The sequence below is a fragment of the Beauveria bassiana genome (assembly GCF_000280675.1).
Source record: "Beauveria bassiana ARSEF 2860 unplaced genomic scaffold BBA_S00003, whole genome shotgun sequence".
In the NCBI taxonomy this organism is placed as follows: domain Eukaryota; kingdom Fungi; phylum Ascomycota; class Sordariomycetes; order Hypocreales; family Cordycipitaceae; genus Beauveria; species Beauveria bassiana.
Genome location: NW_007930838.1, coordinates 590,605 through 609,926, shown reverse-complemented (window position 1 = coordinate 609,926; position 19,322 = coordinate 590,605). Strand labels below are relative to the sequence as shown.

General features: G+C 52.9%; 4 protein-coding genes across 4 annotated transcripts; 3 read left to right on the top strand and 1 right to left on the bottom strand.

Annotated features, from left to right (window-relative positions):
* Positions 1 to 413: 413 nt before the first annotated feature.
* Positions 414 to 1,080, top strand: BBA_01419 (adenine phosphoribosyltransferase; the record flags this gene model as incomplete). The annotated part of the gene is made up of 2 exons (XM_008596516.1): positions 414 to 882; positions 935 to 1,080. 2 exons carry the CDS (start codon positions 414 to 416, stop codon positions 1,078 to 1,080), a joined length of 615 nt encoding a protein of 204 aa, XP_008594738.1.
* A 734-nt stretch (positions 1,081 to 1,814) lies between these two features.
* On the bottom strand, positions 1,815 to 5,185 carry BBA_01418 (glycosyl hydrolase family 47; the record flags this gene model as incomplete). Its single annotated transcript, XM_008596515.1, has 2 exons — positions 1,815 to 4,967; positions 5,030 to 5,185. The coding sequence occupies 2 exons, from the start codon at positions 5,183 to 5,185 to the stop codon at positions 1,815 to 1,817; spliced, it is 3,309 nt and encodes a 1,102-aa protein (XP_008594737.1).
* Positions 5,186 to 7,949: 2,764 nt separating this feature from the next.
* On the top strand, positions 7,950 to 10,154 carry BBA_01417 (putative peptidylarginine deiminase; the record flags this gene model as incomplete). The annotated part of the gene is made up of 1 exon (XM_008596514.1): positions 7,950 to 10,154. The coding sequence occupies one exon, from the start codon at positions 7,950 to 7,952 to the stop codon at positions 10,152 to 10,154; it is 2,205 nt and encodes a 734-aa protein (XP_008594736.1).
* A 4,484-nt stretch (positions 10,155 to 14,638) lies between these two features.
* BBA_01416 (GMP synthase) lies at positions 14,639 to 15,388 on the top strand (the record flags this gene model as incomplete). Its single annotated transcript, XM_008596513.1, has 3 exons — positions 14,639 to 14,709; positions 14,827 to 15,120; positions 15,181 to 15,388. The coding sequence occupies 3 exons, from the start codon at positions 14,639 to 14,641 to the stop codon at positions 15,386 to 15,388; spliced, it is 573 nt and encodes a 190-aa protein (XP_008594735.1).
* Positions 15,389 to 19,322: the final 3,934 nt, after the last annotated feature.

The following is a 19,322-nucleotide window of genomic DNA, read 5'->3' as shown; positions in this document are numbered from 1 at the left end:
TCAGCTTGCCATTGCCTGCTAAAAATTGCTCAGTACTTGCTTCACCAGCCTACCAGTCTACCTTTGGACTTGGTTACTTGGGTTCCACTCAGGAAAAAGTGCGTGCTTTTAACCCACCTTTCACCTTTTTTCTTCCTCCTGTTTGCTCTGCCCGCCCACCTCCGAAACTACCCCTCCAAGCTCCCCGCCGTGCATTGTTTTTCCTAAAACTTGCACCGCTTCTACCGTTTTATTCACTCATCCATCAACTCATAACGCCTTCACTCTTTACCATTCTTGTCTGGAAAATTCTGCCTCGAATCACCACCTGATACTTGACTTTTCCCCTGCACTGGCCTTTACTTCCCCTCCCCCACCACTGTATACCTTCTCCTCCCATCGAATCTTGTTCCCACCTCAACTTCAAGCTTACAATGAGTGATCCCGCAGCTGCCCAAGATGCCTCGGGAAGACAGCCCACCTCCTCCTCCGCCACCGCCGCCCAACTCGCCAGTGCAAAGGTAATTCTTCGCAACAATCTGCGCCAGTTCCCGGACTTTCCCATTCCTGGCATTGACTTTGTCGATATCATGCCGCTCTTTGCCAACCCCGAAGCCCATGCCACCCTCGTCAACGCTCTCGAGCTCCAGATTACCCAGACCTTTACCAACTCCAAACCCGATGTAATTGTTGGTCTCGATGCTCGCGGTTTCCTCTTTGGTCCCGGCCTCGCTCTGCGTCTCGGTGTCCCCTTCGCTGCTGTTCGCAAGAAGGGCAAACTCCCCGGTCCTTGTGTTACCGCCGAGTACGTCAAGGAGTATGGCAAGGACTTCTTCCAAATGCAGCAGGATGCTATTTCCGAAGGCCAAAAGGTTCTCATTGTCGACGACATTATTGCTACTGGTAATTTATTCGCGTCATCTGTCACTGTCCCACGATCTGACATGTCCTCCAGGTGGCTCTGCCAAGGCTGCTGCCGATCTTGTCACCCAGCTTAAGGGCCAAGTCATGGGCTACCTTTTCATCCTTGAGATTCCTGGCCTCAACGGCCGCGACAAGCTTCCAGCCGCTCCCACAACCATCCTCCTCGAGGATGCCTAAGCAAATAAAACAACGTCACCCGACGCGCACGAACGAGTCACTCGAGATCCGCACATTCAACAATAGACATGATTACGACCTAATAGAAAAACACGTTGGCGCGACACTTCCACCTGTCACATATATACCGCAAAGCGTCAATGCCGACTTATCTAATACCCTGGGGACTGGTCCTTACCTCCACCACAACCTTGACACGACATTCAACCGTCTTCATGTAATGGCGCCCATTTAGCAGGGCAGCAATGGAGAAAATGCAATTTGGTTCCCACTTGTTTTCTCCTGTACACACGACGACAAGACAGAAAAAAAAAGACAAAAAGGAAGATACGGACGAAAAGTTTATCATCATGTGAGAAGAACAAACATGTTGGAAAAGTGTAGCAAGTCTAGTTTCATGTAATTACTTTGTGCGCACTTTATTCTTTGAAAGGGCAACTAGCAAAAAGGCATAGATTGGCAGGCCATTTTGCAGATGCATGCTGTGCGCCCCAACATGAGCGCTGAACACCTATGTTACCTATGTATGGTGAGCTCATGATTGTGCCTAAAAGCACCATAATAATAATCATTCATATCTGTACTCATCAAAAACAATCATCTGGGTAATGTGCTTGTCAACTTCCTATAAACAGGCATCTATAACTTTAAACTCTACTTTTACACATGAACAAACATATATCGTCTCTCCATTATATACAAAATATCATCTTTTGCCATTCTCATCCACCTCCCTACAGCACAATTGCATTCTCAATCATGTAGCCCTGGCTCTTGACGACGTACTTGCGCCGCAGCCCCACCGCCGATGCCTGCCGAAACAGCTCGTACGTGCCCTTGGCGCCCGGCATGAGCACCATCGGGATGCCGTGCACGCGCGGCGTGCCTCGTGGCGTGCGCTGCTCGGTCGCGAGCAGCGGCCGCGTCGCCTCGTGCGCGTCGCCGCCCTCATCCACAACGACGACGAGCTGCAAGCTGCTGCCGTCATCGCCGGGCGCGAAGCTGGGAATGTTGTCGAGCTTGTCGCCAAAGGAGCATCCGCCGCGCTGCATGACAATGACTTGGTGCCGGCGCGGCGCGTCGTCGGGCAGCGGGCCGTCGCAGGCAAGACCCGCCATGTAAACGCGGCGCCAGGGGAACGAGGCCGACGGGTCGGCGGCTGAGAAACCGGGGCTGCTGCGGAGGAGCGCGTCTTGCACGCTGGGCAGGGGAAAGGCGCCGGCGCCGCTGGCCGTGTTGGCGAGCCAGCTGTAGATGGAGACGCCGGGTTGCTCGTCGTCGTCGTCTTCGTCGGCGGCGGCGTCGGCGGGGTGGTTGCCGCTGCCGCTGGTTCGGAAGGGAGGCGGTCTGGGCGACGGGGTGGTAGCGGTGGCGCTGCCTTCGAGCGCGGAGGAGACGGCGCGGAGGATGGACTGAAAGAGCGAGTCGGCGTCAGCAGCGGGCGGCTCACCGCTGGCGCGGACGGCGGTTCTGCGGGTCGAGGAGGCGTTTTTGGCGGGGGCGGCCTCGATGCTGGTGGTGTCGTCGAGGGAGCCGGTTATCGGCAGCGGCACCGACGTGCGGGGCAGCTCGCGGCTCGTCCGCCGCGGCGCCGTGTCAGGCTCGATGAGCAGCACCACGTCCACTATATCCTTGCGGCGAAGTACGGAGAAGGCGTCGTCGCGAAAGTGGCGCACGTGGTCGGCGTGGAACATGACGTTTTCGTGGCGGTTGACCGTCTTACCGCCCACGTGTGAAATCATCCACACGTCCTCGCCGGCCGCCTCGTTGTGCTCCTGCTCGAGCTGCAGCTTCAGCCCGTCTACCTGCTCGACCGTGGGGCCCACGTTTTGGTACCACAGCAGCTGGGTGCTACTGCTGCTGCTGCTGCCGCCGCTGCGTGAAAACAGAGACGCCGAGGCTTCCTGCGAGGGAAACTCGATCCACGACAGGATCCGGTTCACAGGCGCGGGGCAGGTGCCATTATGCGGAAGCATGGTTGGCGGAAGGGTCCACGGGAAGACGCTGTGGTTGGATGTTGCGCGGTGCTGCAAGATGAGCCCCTCCTCGTCATCCCTGATGCTGACCGTTTCCAGCGGGCCGTGGTAGTTGGGTGTGTTGTAGAGATTGGTGAAACGCGACACGTCAAACAAGTTGCGCTTGGCCGCTGTGTTGGAGCCTGCTAATGGCTCCAGAGGTTTACGCGGAGCCGGACAGGAGTTTGTGAATTTGCTGTCGTAGTAGTTATATACAGTCACGTCCTTTTTGCTCTGTTGAGCTGTTTGCGAAGCGCGCTTTCTAGGCGTCGCTGAGCCGCGCGCTTTGCGCGGGATGATGAGAGGGTGCCCCTCGGTGGTGAAAACGTAGGCGGCGTCAAAGTTGTTGAGCGGGTGCTCTGGATCAAAGAGCAGGTAGAGGTACTTTGTCGTCTCTCCCAGAAAGAAGCTTTCCATGCGGTCCTGCTTCTCGCCCGAGAGAACGTTTTCCAGCCCAGCCCATCCGCATGCCACCCAGCAGCGGCGCTTGATGTCGTTCAAGACCATCTCGCCCACGCGCAGGTACCAGGGGTCGGCTGTGGCTCGGTAGATGTGGTAGGTTGACTCGATGAATTCAGGCCTACCTGGCCACCAGGCAATGCCTGGCTCGACGTTGGTTTCCCGGACGGACCAGCGCTCCGGGATGGCGCCATATCGTGTCCAAAGTGCGGTATAGACGAGGTTGGCCTCCACGGCCTCGTCGATTTCGCCAGCCAGAGCTAGCAGGCCGGGGTAAAATGCACCGAGACTGTCGATCCACATCGTGTAAGGCTGTCCCGTTGCGCGGTGGTTGTTGGAGTAATATGGGAAATGGTTCCTATCTGTGTAAATATAGCGCTTCACCGATGCATGCGCCTGGTGCCAAGCCTCCAGGAACGCATCCGACGAGTGCATCTCTGGAGATAGTGGTGGATGCAGCGCGTTGGGATCGAGCCAGCTTGTCGTGCTCTGTCTTTGGGACCGCGTCATATTTGGCGTCTCCTGCCCCGAGAGAAGAATGTGGCTCTTGAGCGCATACTCAAAGAAGCTGTCCATGCCAGCGCCGATTCCAGAATGGGGACCTATCCAGACGCCGCGTTCTGCATCGATGCCGTTGCCAATCAAGCCAATGTCGCTCCGGCGTTCCCATACTTCCCAAAAAGCACGCTTGGCGACTTGCTCGAAGCGCGGGTCTCCAGAGAGACGACTCAGGACAGTAAATTCCAGCGTTAGGCTACCTGCACCAGCACTGCACGTTTCCGTGATTTCGGCATTGCCGACGATGGGCTCCGTGTCTTCGGGGTTCTGGTGCAACGGCGAGTTGACATAGAAAGGAATGCCAGAGCGCAGATTGACGCGCGGATAGGGTATCCCTGTTTTGGTATAAAAGGCTGGAAGTAGTCGTTCAGATAGATCGAGAGCTAGTCGCAAGAGCTGACCGTCATATCGGAAGCCTCCAGGCCAGGTGATGGGTGCCGTCTCCAGAGGATCATCACTCTTGATCTTGGGTTCAGGTTTTGGCTTGTAGCCTCTGATGGGCAATTCACCTACTGCGAACAGATGGGCGCTTAGCAGACCACCAACACCGCGGATGACTGTTTCAAAAACCTGCACCTTGCTGTCAAGATCAAAGCCTCTGGATCTGAGGCCCTGGCCTGATGGGCCCCGTCTTCCATCGCCATAATGCAAAACGAATTCTGCCACGCCGTCTTGAAAATCGCTTAATGCCTGAGATCCCGTATATTTCTCATCTGCAGGGCCACCGGCAAGAATTGCCAGGGTTGATAGGCTGTCGATGAGGGTCAGGGAGTAGTTGCCGAGCACGTCGTTCAGTCCAATGTCAGCCGGCTTTTTGGGATTTCGAGTCAACGGCTGGCATGATACGGGTCGCAGCTGGAACGAGTAATAAACCGTTAGTATCTGTCGACTGAAAGCAGCCATCCCGTAGCTCATACCTCGTCTTCTGGGAATGCATGCAGCATGTAGCTGTTGTAGCCGTGGTAAAACATGTCCACCGTCTCCTGCCGCAGCTTGGCCAGGTGATCCGATCGCATGGCCGGCGCTACCCATGGCAGCCCGACCAAAGCGAGCAGAACCGGAAGAAGAAGCATGTTCCATGCAGCACCTCTCAAACGAACTCGACCCTCGTCGGGACTGGGGGGATGCGCCAGCACAGCCGAATTGAATGTCGTAATTCCCGCGCTCACGGGCGCTTTGGTGGTCTAGAAAAATTCATGCGAGGGCGATTTCATCTGAGACTTGGAAATCGCAATATCCGGTGGCGCTTTGGATGCGCAGACGTCAATTGTCGGTAATGACCGCTGCACTGGACGTTGGGAGGAACTGTGGCATCTTCAACTATTTACGCCACATCGCACGAGACCTAGTTTGCGTGGGGACTGAAATGTGGCTAGTGAAATGTGGCTTGTTCGCTCTACAGGGTGTTGGTCGGGCTGCCTTACCAATCGTACAACTCGGCATGTAATGTTTTTAATAACTGGAGAAGTAGTGCAAAATATGTGTTAGATTGTCATGGTCTCAGGCGTAAAGCAGCGGGATATCACATGTTCTAGTGATGCTGCGCAGCATGTGAGAACTAGCCACGACTTACACACATCATTCCTTGCAAGAGCCAACAGGTGACGTTGCCCGCCTGTCTCCAAGCAACTAGGCAATGGCTTTCGGTTTTTGAAATGTTTGCGGGTAAGTTTTTAGAGTAATCATTCGTGTAGATACCTGGTCATTCCTGAAAAAGTAGAAAGTACTTGGTTTCTTCAATATGATTACATTGGGCTTTCTACCACTCTTGTTAGTAGTCTCAAGTTGTTGTATTATTTTACGCCAGTAATATCCTATGAGAGGCAAAAGGCGCAAGTAGTCTTCTGGAATGGATCGTGAGCTGCAGAAAGTCCTGAGTAGCACCCACGTATATTTCCGAATTGTGATTGGGTCACTGCGCGAAATTGAAATATGTCCTGTAGAATCGCCTTATGACCAAATTCATAGTAGGCAAACTCATCCTGGCAGGGTTCCTCACAATTCAAGGTGGGGCTGACGTGGCTCAGTCAAAGTGTCGGGTCTTCTCCGGCTCCAAAGAAAACATGGTGCTATCAGGGCTGTGTGAGCTAGTTAGTTAGAGGCCGGGCGAAGTTGCTGAAACAACCCACAAGGCCACGCACGCCCGACGCGGGTACCAGCTCATCGAGGCCATGTGATCAGCTTTTGCGGGCGGGCAATTCGACCAAATTACGACGAAAGAGTAGAGGAAAGAAATTCTGTAGGGCTGTGGTTTGAGGGTACGCTGCTCAGATGAAAAAAAGGCAGCCAAACTTGACACGATTATTGCTAAAGTAATAAACGCTCAAGGGATAAATGATTACAAGACCTCGACTGCCCATTAATGGCCGCTTGTAGATAGCGATTGCTTGCTAATTGCCTGTAGGTCACCCGTTGCAATGGGAATGGGTACTTGGTGGGAGGGCCCAGGCGCATAAACTTGTTGCTTGTGATACCAGAAGCAGAGGTACGGAATAAAGAACGACTGGTGATCTTATCGGAACTTTTAAAGTAGGGCATAAAAGGACGAAGCCAAAAGGAGAAGGTGCCGGGGAAAGGCGAGTCAGGGAGATAAAGTTTATTGTGTAGACCGACCTTGTTGTCACCACTCGCCCGGTCTTGGTAGCAAGGTACTAGTATTTTCTAAAGGATCTAAAGAACCCCGACAACTGATTAGATCTGCTTGTTGGTGTTTTAGACTCGAGTCACGCATCATCTACAGTTTAATGATTCGTCTGGCGGCGCGGTACGCATCTTGTTTAGCAGCATGCATCTGTAGGGCGTTGTCACAACCTGACTATGGAAACCACCACAGGGCTGAGTGAGGTCGTCCACCTTCAATCTTGCAATCCATGTCATACAAATTAAACAAACTACACTGCCCTGATGGAGACCAATTTGTGACTTTCATAGCCACGATGCATTGACTAACTCTGACTTGGAACAAACGTGATTCATTGGCATGGCCATGTCAAAGTGTGCCGTCATAACGCATTCGGCAAATGTTGAACAGCAAAGCGCCTCATTATCCACTCTTGAGCCCTATCAGATCCCACTGATAGCAGGAAGGTTCAAAGCCAGTTGCAGGGTTCGTGACCAACCAAGATATCGCAGATTCTTCCGTGCTAACAACGGTATATTCAACAACACCGCTATGGCCGAGTATCCGTGGCGCAGAGGAATACTAGCTCAATAATTGCTCAATGTGATAGATTTCTCTGCACGGGCGGTACTTGAAGGTTACTGAACAGCTACCTATGGATTGTGTGGCCCGAAACCTCGCTCCACACCGTCAAAGGGATACCTTGTACACCGGCTACCAGCAGCCTCGACCTTGCCGTCCTTTCAAGTATTCTCTTTGTTTCAAAGAAACTGACACCTTCTAGTAGCCTTCTGCCAAGAAGCCCTGCGTGTTCACCGATGATGCAGTGATGTACCTTGTACGTGGAGGGCTGTGTTGCGATGGGTGTACACCACGGCAATGTGACTTATTTATCTTGGAGCCCCAATGCCACGTAGTAGCATGAATATACAGGAGCTCTACTTCATACTCAGCCTCTATTGAATACGTCATTGCTCTGGTTATGGCTCCAATAATTATAAGTCTATATGGAGAATCAAGAGGGGATGAATCAAAGCCATCTCGACGTGTTGTTATCTTGGCGTTGTCAGTGGCACGAAACTGAAGGAAATACACCACAAACTTTGTTGTATTTAAACTCGTAGGATATCTCTGATAAAAATGACTGCATTATCTTTCTTTCTTTGCAAGAGTCATTCTCTATACCATATACTTGCCTATCATCGTTCTTTCTCAAGATGCGTCCTACACTCATTTTAGGCGCATTGCACTTGAGTGCGCTGTCTCATGGCTCGCCCAACAAACGCACGGCCACGGCTACGGAGCAAACTTCAGTCGGACAGCCTTCTACCGCCAAAGAGAATTTTACAGTGTCCATCTTGGCCGACACAAATCGTGACGGCAAGATCGATCTCATGGGCGAGACCGACACTGTCGGCAAAGAGACGTGGACAGACGACGTCGGCGCCCTCTTCCTAGCCAATATTGTCGATACTAACCGTCGATGCTCCTCTCAAATCACAGGTACATGTGCCAGTGAGCTGGGAGCCATTTTTAACGCGACATTGCCGCCTGAGACGCCGGTTTTGGACCCTCGTCTTCCAGATCTGCCCAAAAATGCATCGATGAAGCAGTGGCTCGACAGCCTCGATGAGAATCAGAGATCTCTTTATGATGATTTTCTTTTACAGAAAGAGGAGTACAAGAAGTTTAACGACGTGGATAGGAAGATAGCGGCCTGCAACGACGCATCAGACGATATTCTCCGTAATGCAACCTACCTCGCACCTCTCCGTACTCGACCCATTCCTGGACTTGGCGATTCGGCTACGGGAACTATCACCGTCACTCGCACGCTAGCAGCATCCAAGGTTCGATTGTTCTACAAGCAGGAAACCAATGGTCAATGGGTTTTCATCACGTCAAACTATACCTTTGGGGCACAGGAGCTTAAAGCAGGCCTGGAGCTTGGTATTGATGCACGCGACGTTCGCCGCCCCGGCGGCTGGGATGGCAGAGCTACCGTCCAATTCAGAGTCAAAGATCAAGGGAGAGAAGCACAGGATTTGGTGGCACTCCGAGTGGCACCCGTCTTGACGCAGCATCACGGCCAGGTCGCTAAGCAGCTACTGACATCCCAATTTGATAACGTTGACGGCAGAGACCCGGCCAACGAGTATTTTGTGGAGGAATTTCGTAAGGTCTCAACTTCTCTAGGTCTGCCGAGCCAGGTGCACGCTTTCGAAGGCTGCGAGGAGCTGTGGACGCAGGACTTCTTCGAGCCCGGGTATATGAGCATGCCCGGCCCCAGCGGCCCAGTCAGCCTGCACATTATGATTCGATCAGCGCAGAACTGGCGTGTATCTGGACGCATGGTGTTTCGAGACCTCCGATCCAACACTGTGGGAGCTGTCCAGCACCTGGCCAACGGTGGTAGCACCGATTCTACTGGAAATCTGGAGACTATACCCCCGTACTCGTATAATGGCAAGTCCTACCCGGCCGGCAGAACCGTTCTTGGTAGTCAAACGGAGGAGCCATACATGGTCGAATTTCTAGAGGCTCAGGAAATACAGGCCCCCATCCATCTCAACACTTCGTGGCTTCTCGTTGGACATACAGACGAATTCTTTCAGTTCCTTCCGGCAAACAACACGCTCGGCTGGATCTTGATGGCGGATGACCCGCTCGCAGGTCTTGACATGCTCCTACAAGCTCAGCAGGCGGGCCATGGCAAAGACAAGGCCGTCTCCCGTCCTCGAGCGCCACATGACCCCAAAGCGTGGCATGTCACGACGACCATTGACGAGCTGCTGGACGACCCTGAATTTGTTACCCTCCAGAACAAGTCTTCCAATAGCATCGCCGACAATATCGAAATTTTGAAGCGCGAGACAGGTCTGACGGACGCCGACATTATCCGCCTGCCAGGCTTGTTCGAGCTGGACATTGGCGACGAGACTATCGTCCCAAGTCGTTGGAAGTATGCGGAAAACGCCGAAAACGGCACGAGCCAAGTTTCTTCTCGTCGCGCGGGCGTCGGGAATAAAAAGATTCTCAGCGTTTTGGAAGCCGGTACGCCGCCGAGCCACTTGCGGCAGAGTCGACGACGACGACAAAGACGACGAGGCAGCAAGGGAGCTGGAAGCCCGGGACACCGCCGCCAGTCCGGGTTTGAGAATAAGAACGGGCCGGTTGTTGCACTCTATCCCGGCACCATCAACAGCGTCGTGGTGAACAAGAAGCAGATTATTGCCGCGAATCCGTGGGGGCCTGTCATTGACGGACGCGATGTCCTGCGCGCCGCGACGGACGAGGCATACGCTAAGGCGGGCTATACAGTTCGCTACATTGATGACTGGTTCACGCACCACGTACATGAAGGCGAGGTTCACTGCGGATCGAATGCCATTCGGCATCTGCCAGGGGACAAGTGGTGGTGAGTGTGACCGGCGTGACTGATCAAACGGGCCAACAGCTGGGGTCCTTTCATGTTGAGTGTTGGAGAAGGTTCCCCCCCCCCTCCCCGGGTGCCAGCTTTTCATCTTTTTTGCCTCCCTCGGCTGCCTTCAAACTAGATTTTTCTTCTTTGGAGCAGTCAATCAGTCAAGCCACTGTTCTCGTTTGAAGCGACTGTTGCTTCGTTCCCTTGTACCTCTATCGCCTCGCTTCGTACACCAGCGCCTTCAAGGCATTATAGGACGATATAGTACTCTTTATACTAAAAAACCAGAACTAGGGTTTTATTCATATCATACTAAAACACTTTTATTTGCACTCCTTTTTCATCGGTGAAACCTAGAATATGGTGACCAAGCAGGTAAGCCCAAGAATCTGTTCCGCGCGCGCAGCGGACATGGCGGAAGCGACCGGGGGCTCGACATGATCCTGGTACTCATTGATATATGTCTTTGAACAAGGAGAGACAATGTCTTGCCCAGAAAGATTTGCATTATTTCAAACGGCGCCGCTTGTCGCACGCTGAGCAAAAAGCACACGTCATGCCGGCGAGCTCAAAACCAAGCTCTGTGTAACGGCGGCATCAGGTCCGCGCCCAATCTCTACCGCCCCATTACGCTACCGGGGAGTTATAGGCTCGCTTTCTTGTCAAATCAACAACACTGCTCGTCATTCATGTATGCCTATCCGTAATTTTGCTACTCTTTATTAGCGTCCTCGTAGCAGTTGTTTAGGCAGTGACATGTCCTGATCATCACAAGTTCGGTTGTCCTACCCTCTATACCCAGCCCCCCCCCCCCCCCCCCGCCCTCCACCATCATGCTAGCCTAACCTTTTGCGAGTGCGATGCGCAGTGCTCACCCCCATGGTTCTTTTGTCCAGATGGCGCGGACCCTGGCCGGAGCTCTGGCCCGGGGAGCGGTTGAGTCATCCTGGGCAAGAGAGTTGCCGTCAGATGTTGACGTTTTACTTTTCTACTGCGCCTCTCGGCTGGGGCCCCAATATTTAGAATAGCTGGTGAGTGCCGTATTCTTACCATTGTTCAAGAGGGGGAGGGGGGAAAGGGCCGATGCAGAACATGACGTGGGCACAGGAGACAGCGTCAGCGTGACCAAAGGCGGCGCAAAAGGCAGATCACCGGGGACCTATTTTGACAGGTTCCCCCCCTTCCCCCTCCTCCGTCTGAGTATCGGGCACCAAAGTATACGTACACCTACGGGGACTACTTGTACCTGACCAGGGCGGGTGGCGGTAAATACGCTGCAGGCTCGGTGTTTATTGAGGTTGAGCATCCGGGGACCAAAGGCGAATAGAGACCCCCACAGGAGGAATAATGGCGCGAGGCATTCAAGAGAGCGCGCGCGAACTGGCCAAAAAAAAAAAATGAAAAGAAATAAAAGAAATCGAACCGAGCCAATTATCTATCAGTAAATGGACAAAATCCATGATAAACCTGCCGGAAAGAGGGGAATGTGGGCAGGGCGCCGCAGGGTGTGCAGTGCAAAGCGCCACGATCGCCCAATGAAGAAGCTCGTCAATATAGAGACAAAGCGAATAAGAAGCGATCAAGCGGGCGTGGCTTGTCCCACTCAAGAGGCGCGGCAAAAAAAAAAAAAAAAAAAAAAAAAAGGCAGAAAACAAATATGAATAGAATAATAATGACAACAAGTATGGCGCTAATAAACGGTTATGCATCTCCCCGTTGTATACGAATACTGACTGGCAAGGTACCTACTTGGTGATATCTCATCGGGATGCAAAGACCCCGCCTGCCGCTATAAGCCAAAAGCCACAAAGCAGCCTTGGAATAACGCCAGCTGGATGGCGCTGTCCCAGCATGAATGACAAATTCAAAAAGAAAGGGCTTTTGCAAGTTTCAGGACTAGCAAAAATGTGGTAATGAAAAAACAGCTTGTCACAGTCTTGGCAAGTATGTATACATTGTGCTTCGGCTGTTTCGAAAGAACAAAGCCCGCGAGGGCAGATAGTTTGCCTAGTTATCACGATGGCTCTGTTCTATTCCAACACTCATGGTAACTACACAATTCCGCCCTAAAGACGTCAAAGCCTCAGCACAATGCAAACTGGACCAAGTGGGACAGGCTTCCGGGGGAATAAAAACGTCAATTGTTTCCCTTGCCGTCGGGCGAGTTTGCCCGTTTTGTTGCATCGCCCAACCTTGACGCCACCAAAGAAAATACACCAAGCCCCAAGTAGAATCGATTGTCGTCAAAAAAGCATCAATAGCGAGCCTTGGGTGGTAAAACAACTTTCCGAGTTTACTCCGCTTCAGTCTCGGTACAACTTTCTGCGACGACCGCGACGACAACTCTATTGGCATGCTTGGTGCCGTCTCCTGGCTAATAACTAACTAATACCGCGCCACCAACAGCCCATTGTAGATACAGTTAGTTGGTTAAAAGCCCCAAATCTCAAAAGACTCATCGTGTTTCAGCCTAGTGCTTCCAGGGGGGGCGAACCCCCCGTTGCCTTGCCGCCTCTTCTCATATGAATGCAGCTGGAGCAATCTCCAATACTGCAGCAATCTCCTGAAGCGCAATAGCGTGCCAAGATTCCCCGAGAGGCCGACAAGTCTGTACTACGTAGCAGGCATATCCCTCGTAGATGTCACTTCGGACCAAAATTCCAGGACGGCTACTGCTTAGCCCCGGGACTTCGCACTAGCCGTGCTAGCAAGGCCCCCAGAGCTCTGGCAGGCACTCCGAATAGGACCCAGCATTGGCGCCGAAGCCGACGACGGGCGTGCCTATACTCGGAGAGGTATACGAAAGCCGTTGTGATGATGAATTCATGTTTGGTTACCCATCAAACAATGCTAGCACGGCCCGCTTCGTGCAAGCCCTCTCCGGCTTGACAAGGGGAACACACTCAGCTGCCACCCCCCTCCATGCTGGTCCCGTACAAGTCTTGAAAGTCACCAGTACTTGCGACATTTCCTAATGCTGGGGGAGTCAATATCGCATCAAAAGGCGGAACACGGCATGTGGGCTCAGCTGGGCCCTTTAGGCTGCCAGAACGTGCCGAGAAGCGTTACATTCGCCTTGCTACGTCCGGCGCGGGGACCTCCGCGTGCGGAACGCGTTCCTGCCTGAGTCGAGCATCAAGGGGTCCATTGGTGCTTTTTGAACAGAGGTTTTTGACTTTTTGATGTGGCGCGCGTAGCCAATTCCTCTCGAGCTCGGGCATCTGACTGAGCTGTTTGACCGAGACCAGTCATCTTGCAACGGCGGACCCCATTTCCGCCATCGGTGCCAGTAGTTGACACCGGTGCAGAAGAAGCTGACTAGCAACTTTCATCGGTGGGCCAGCCACCACGCGTCAATGGGTTATGCGTACATTGCGGAAAGTGCGGGATGCTCCCCAAGCAATCTTGCTGGCGTTGAAGACTAGGGGCTTTGGGGCTTAGTCTGGAGCGGAGAGCAGATGCTTCTCTGGCGATACTTAGTCCTAGTCCTAGTCCCGCCTAGTTCGTGTCCATTACTTGTCAGTGTCGGGCCTCCGAACGTGTCGCAGGTGTGCGCGCTCTTGTTAATATTGTTCTTCATATTGGGCGAGACTATAACTTGGATGGTACCTCTAACAGGTGGAACCCCAGGGTTATAGAAATATGATAGTTAGTAGGCTGGTGGTTTTTTAGGTGCCGAATGCCGCCATGACTCTGTCTCCTGGAATCCACAAAGCTGAGAAGCACGCCACACGAAGAAATTTTTTCGATGAAATGAACGAACGTGCCTCTCAAAAGCCGCAGCTGCTATGCCGTTGCTTTTCACGCCCCTGTTTTGAGCCGTCGGGCAATACTTGTGGCCGTCATGTAATTTGCCAGTCAACCGAACTAACAACTAGGGTCCAGGCTAGTCACCCCTACACGGCTCATCGTGAACTCGGCAATTGGGCTTGCAACTTGATCGAATCACGTGTTGAATAAGTGCTGCGGCTTTCTGATCCACATGGTCTACCAGATCGCGGATGGAAGGCTGGGGCCAAGCAAGCGTTGGTGTAAGATATATTCGGCCGAATCTCCGGTGGCGAGAGTCTATTGGGCGAGTCCTGGCAGAACGTTGTAGCAAGGCATGACAAAGGTCGAGGGTTCGAGAAGGGCCTCAGCTGAGCGGAAAAGACCGGCAAACTGCACTTTGGATATTATTGAGTTTCCGGGACTAGCTATGCGCAAGCATGAGAATAGCTTCGGCGTTTGTAGGCAACAATCAAACGACACTGCATGCAGTGGAGAAGGATCCCAAATCTTTGCCAAAGACAATTTGTTGGCTCTCATAATTTCTCGAGTCAGACTAGACAAGGGTTAGTCGCAGATAGGAGTCGTTGACAATGGATAGTACTATTACGAATTCTTTGGCAATCAGGGCGCAGGAGTGACACAACCGCGACGGGCGTGCAGACAGGGCTCGGGGGCCTCAGTAGGGCCCTGAGTGAATAGGTATGATCCACGATGCGCCCGGAAAAGGGATACGAAAAGGGAAAGGATCGAGCCAACGACGAGAATAACCGACCAACTAGTTGGTTGGTTCGGCGACGTGGAGTGGACGCCAAGCCAAGTGGATGAAGACGGAACTGGAGACTGTAAAGTGGGTGTGGCTCGCTCTGTGGCTGGAGGCTACTCGTGCCCGCCCCACCTAGGTACGCGGCCGCACTCTTATCACCGACGTTGAGACGGAGCGTCAACAAGCGCTACTACATCATCCTCACGCTCGACTTTGCCTACCAGTTCTTTCACCTTCTTATTCGTGGTATGAGAGAGTTTAACGTCCATGTCGAGCGGCTCCCGTGTACACAAAAGGCTGCTACCTGGACTGGAAACCCAAGGGTATTCTCCCTGAGCGGCGACCCTGACAGTGTCAACGAGGAGCGCGCTCCTCACGTTGATCCGGCCTGGCTGGACTTTGGCGTTTCCATTCTTGGCGTCTGCTATGGGTATGCAGGAACTTGCCTACCGTCTATTTCGTGATAGTGTTATTGCCGATACTGTCCGAGAAAATGGTCCTGCCGTGTCTCAACGCCAGCAAAGTCAGCGGCCATGTTGACCTGTCTCTTCAAGGACATTGGCGAGGATAGGCGCTGCTGGATGTCCCATGGCAACAAGCTGGCCAAGGTCCCTGACGGCTTCCACACCATCGCGACCACCAAGAATTCCGAGTATGCCGACATTGGCCATAGTGATACACTCATCTACGCAACTTAATTCTATCCCAAAGTTACCTACACGGAAAGTGGTGGCACGATCCCAAAGAACTTTGCCGTCAGCATCTTTTAGGCCTAGCAGACATGTACTGCAGGCGGCAAGACAGTGGCTAGTTACCCACAAGTTAGCGGAGGCTGCGAGCCTGTTAAGCACGCAAGCACATGAGCTGCTAATCAGACATTTTAGCGCCTTGTATCGGTAGAATAGTTGAAGTTGCCCTGACTGAACTCAGTTGATGCTCTGTGATGAAGCAACTCGCTTCAACCTGGGCGGTTGCCGCTTGCCCACCTTGATTCGCGCTCGCCAACGCACTGACCACTGCTCAAGTCGGGTCTCGTAGCGCCATCAGCTTCACCTCCCCTTCATCCTCTTCATTCTTCTCTTCGATCAGCTGCTCGTGCCCTATTCATTGCTGCCGAAGCCGCCCTTCCCCATCAACAAACTTTTTTTCCGTCCCACCCGCCAATGTTTCTCGACCATACGCCTCTCCTCTCTCGCAGTGCCCTAGCCTGCATGGCCTGATGCCTCCGAGCTAATCTTGTGACGTGATCCACCTCCTCCAGCACGCAGTAGACAGGGTGTGTTTTGTATTAGAGCCTGTTTCTGACCTTCCGGACTTGGTGCTCGATACAGTTTGATCAAGGCTCGGCAACGGACGAGCAGAACGCATCACTGCTTATAATTGCCGCCTAATAAACGAGGTTCCGATGTCACCATATGCTGCAGACCTTTTGACACTGGCGTCGTTTGCCATCTCCTTTTGATTCTTGCTTCTGGTCAAAGTTGAGCCGGGAGTCTGATTTGCGTGGGCTTGAGTTGTTTCTCTGCGAAAAATGGACCAAGTCACAATGCACAGCCCTCTCAGCTGGTGCCGACATTGTTGTGATTCCTTGGCGCAAACGCCACGAACCCAATAAGGCAGTGCCGCTGCCGGAAAGGCAGAGCCTGCCAGATTTCAAGCCAACTATCTTCAACAACCATGCCGTTCGGAGACATGCTCTGAGCACACCGATGAAATCGGCATTGTGCACCAATACGGTGGCTTGCGGGAGGTTCCTCGGCCGCAGAGCCTCGGCTTTCTGTCCCTGCCGCGCATATACTTGATGCAATCATCAGGATGAACAAGAATGAAGATTTCAGCCCATAAAGGGTTTCCTTGTCAGCCAAGTTGGTCTTATTTCCCGTCCTTCCGGGCCTCATGACCAATACGTCAGGCGCTTCCATGCAGAAGCAAGCTTCTGATTCAAAAATAATTGCGCAAGTATTAACTCTAATTTCGTGGCAATACAATCACGCACAGCTCACACGCGGATATTCTTATTTGTCGATCTCTGTGACTGCCAACTCCACCTTTTGTCGTTTGACCAACTCGTTTCGCCTTTCCGGAGCGGGGTTCTGGTGACGGAGCGTCTCGGCCGTCTCAAGCTGGCGCTAGATGGCTTGCCGCCGAACCATCCTGCCACCCTCCCGCTGAAGAATCAATCTTCATATCAGGTGTCATTGAGCTGTCCAGCAGGTTGGATAAGTGCTACACCGAAGCCAAAATTGGCTTAATAACAAGATGGCAAAATATCGATGGACTTTTGCATGCGGGTAACTTTGAGGGCAATTCGTGGCAACGAACGGTATTATTGGCAAGATGACCATAGCAGCGCCCTCATCGTCACAACTTTCGACACACATGAAAGGTCCGATACAGAACTGCCCTTTTCTTCTGCTGAGCGCGTGCGCCGCAGGCAGATTTGTGCCCAGCCGCGCCACCGCGCCCAAGTTAGGTAGCAGGTGGGCTTGAGAGAGAAGGGGCGTGAATACCTGTCGATGTCGACGGTAGTGTACTCCTCTAGAATGTGAGGGCGACGAATAGACCGAGTGTGCAAAAGTTTAGGCGGGATCGGAGCCCCTATTCGTCCCTAGATGGGCTACAATAGGCACCAGGGCTCGAGGCCCACGAGTGTGATACCACTTCGGCGCCAGTTGCAGATGGAAGGCCATGTATGGCCGAAGACCAGTTCTTCACATGCGCCCCGCCATGTTATATCCACTCTGGTTGGGTCAATCCGTGCTTGTTTTCAACGTTGAATACATGCATTGCTTGACATGCGAGATGGTGAAGGGCTTTGCAACTCCTCGGGCACAAATTTTGGGCATATTCGGAGGACTAAAGCCACAGTTGCAGGAATATTCAACCTTCGATACAAAAAACGATAGAGCAGGTCAGTGGCTTTAGCGAGCTTGGGAAAGACTCGCTGATCTGGCCCCAGCAAGCGCGATATCTTGCGGGGTACTGTGGTGGAGTGCAGTCCAAGACTGGTTCTGGTTGACCATGAATGCAGCCGCTCGTAAAGGCCATGGATGCGCCCAGCCGCTGGATGCCTGCACAAAGCAACAAGTCAAAGAAATGACAAGGCAACAGGAAGTACTCGGGCGTGCAGATAAGAAAATGGAAGCAAGGAAAAACAGCTGGGGCCAAGGTTGGTGTGGCACCTTGTGCTGCAGGAGAAATCGAAAGAAGCAGTTCAAGTACTGGGCATGACTTGGGAGATGACGTACTCACGGGGACTGGACTCGGAGTGGACAGGGCACCATGTTGACCATGGCTATTCTCTGAATGGCGCCAGGAGCCTGACGTCGGGTCTCAAAGAGAGCTGGGTTCCCGTGGCGCAAACTTCAAGTCGTGTCTTGCTCGGCCCGCTGTGACGACGACTGACGAGAGAGCGCAAAAATAAGCTACAACAGCGTTACAGTGCAGTGCAAACACGAGTTTTGAGTTTTTTGAGTGCCTTTTCCCCAGGCAGGCCAAGACATGCCTGACACCAATTCAGCCTTGTTGCTGCGGAGAATGCTACCCTTCAACGCTCCTGTCACACTGAACCTGGCAAATGGCACCCAGTGACACCACTAACTTATAATAGACTACGGAGTAATACTGAACAAGGTAGCAAGACAGCAATAGCAAAGACAGCACACGGCATCTCGCACTAGTCCCAAAATGGTCCGATGCCGCGCTGCACACACGAGGGCAAACCAAACACACACTCGATGCGCCGCCCGCCGCGCATCCGCCGCGCCATAGACTCGACCATCATGACGATTCTCGTCCTTTTCTTTCTTGTCACGGGTTTCCTCGTCATATGCGCTGCAAGAATGGCGTGTATCGGCCCCCAAGGCCATAGTTGGCTGCCGTTGAAATCTCCAGCCCGCCCGCCCGCCTCCGCCGCCCTCTCAACGGTTTGGATCTGGCCGTATCTACTTGGCGCTCCACGTAGTCGCAAGTCTATAACTTTGTATTTGATGAATAGGACTATTGTTCAAAAGCACAAGTTGAATAGGTGAAGAAATGGCGACAACATCAACTTGTTCCGTTGTCCTGCATGGGTATTCAGACGCGCAGGCCCCCCTCCCCCTCCCCCATGACACCGCATTCTCTGTCTCTTATTGCTCTGCCCGCATTTTGGCTGCGCTGGCAACCGCTCCCTCTCATTTACCAGATAGTCGGTATCCTATTGCATCGCGCCCTCAGAAAAAAAAAAGACATCTCCTGCGACAAGCATGCAAGTACTACTATCCGGCCGTTGCTGCATGGCACAAGACACGGCGCAGGTTTTGGGGGGGGGGATCCTTGTTCGCTGCACGTCCGCTATTTACAGGCCCAAGATGGGGATGGGTGCACCACATTTCACTGTGTGTGCGGATGAAATGATGGTGGTGGTTCGCGGGTTGCCTTGTCCCCCCCCAAACGGGAGCTTGCCTTTTGGCTCGCATGTCAGCTCTTACTTAATCTTTGGGCGCGCGCTCTCTTTGCAAAATTTCCAGATTAATTTGCTCGTGCTTCTATGTTTGCGGTATCATGGAAAATGTCTTCCGGACCTTTCCCTCGTTTCGGGTCCGAACGGTGGCAGCAGCGGGCGCAACCAAAACGCCAAACGCCCCATCG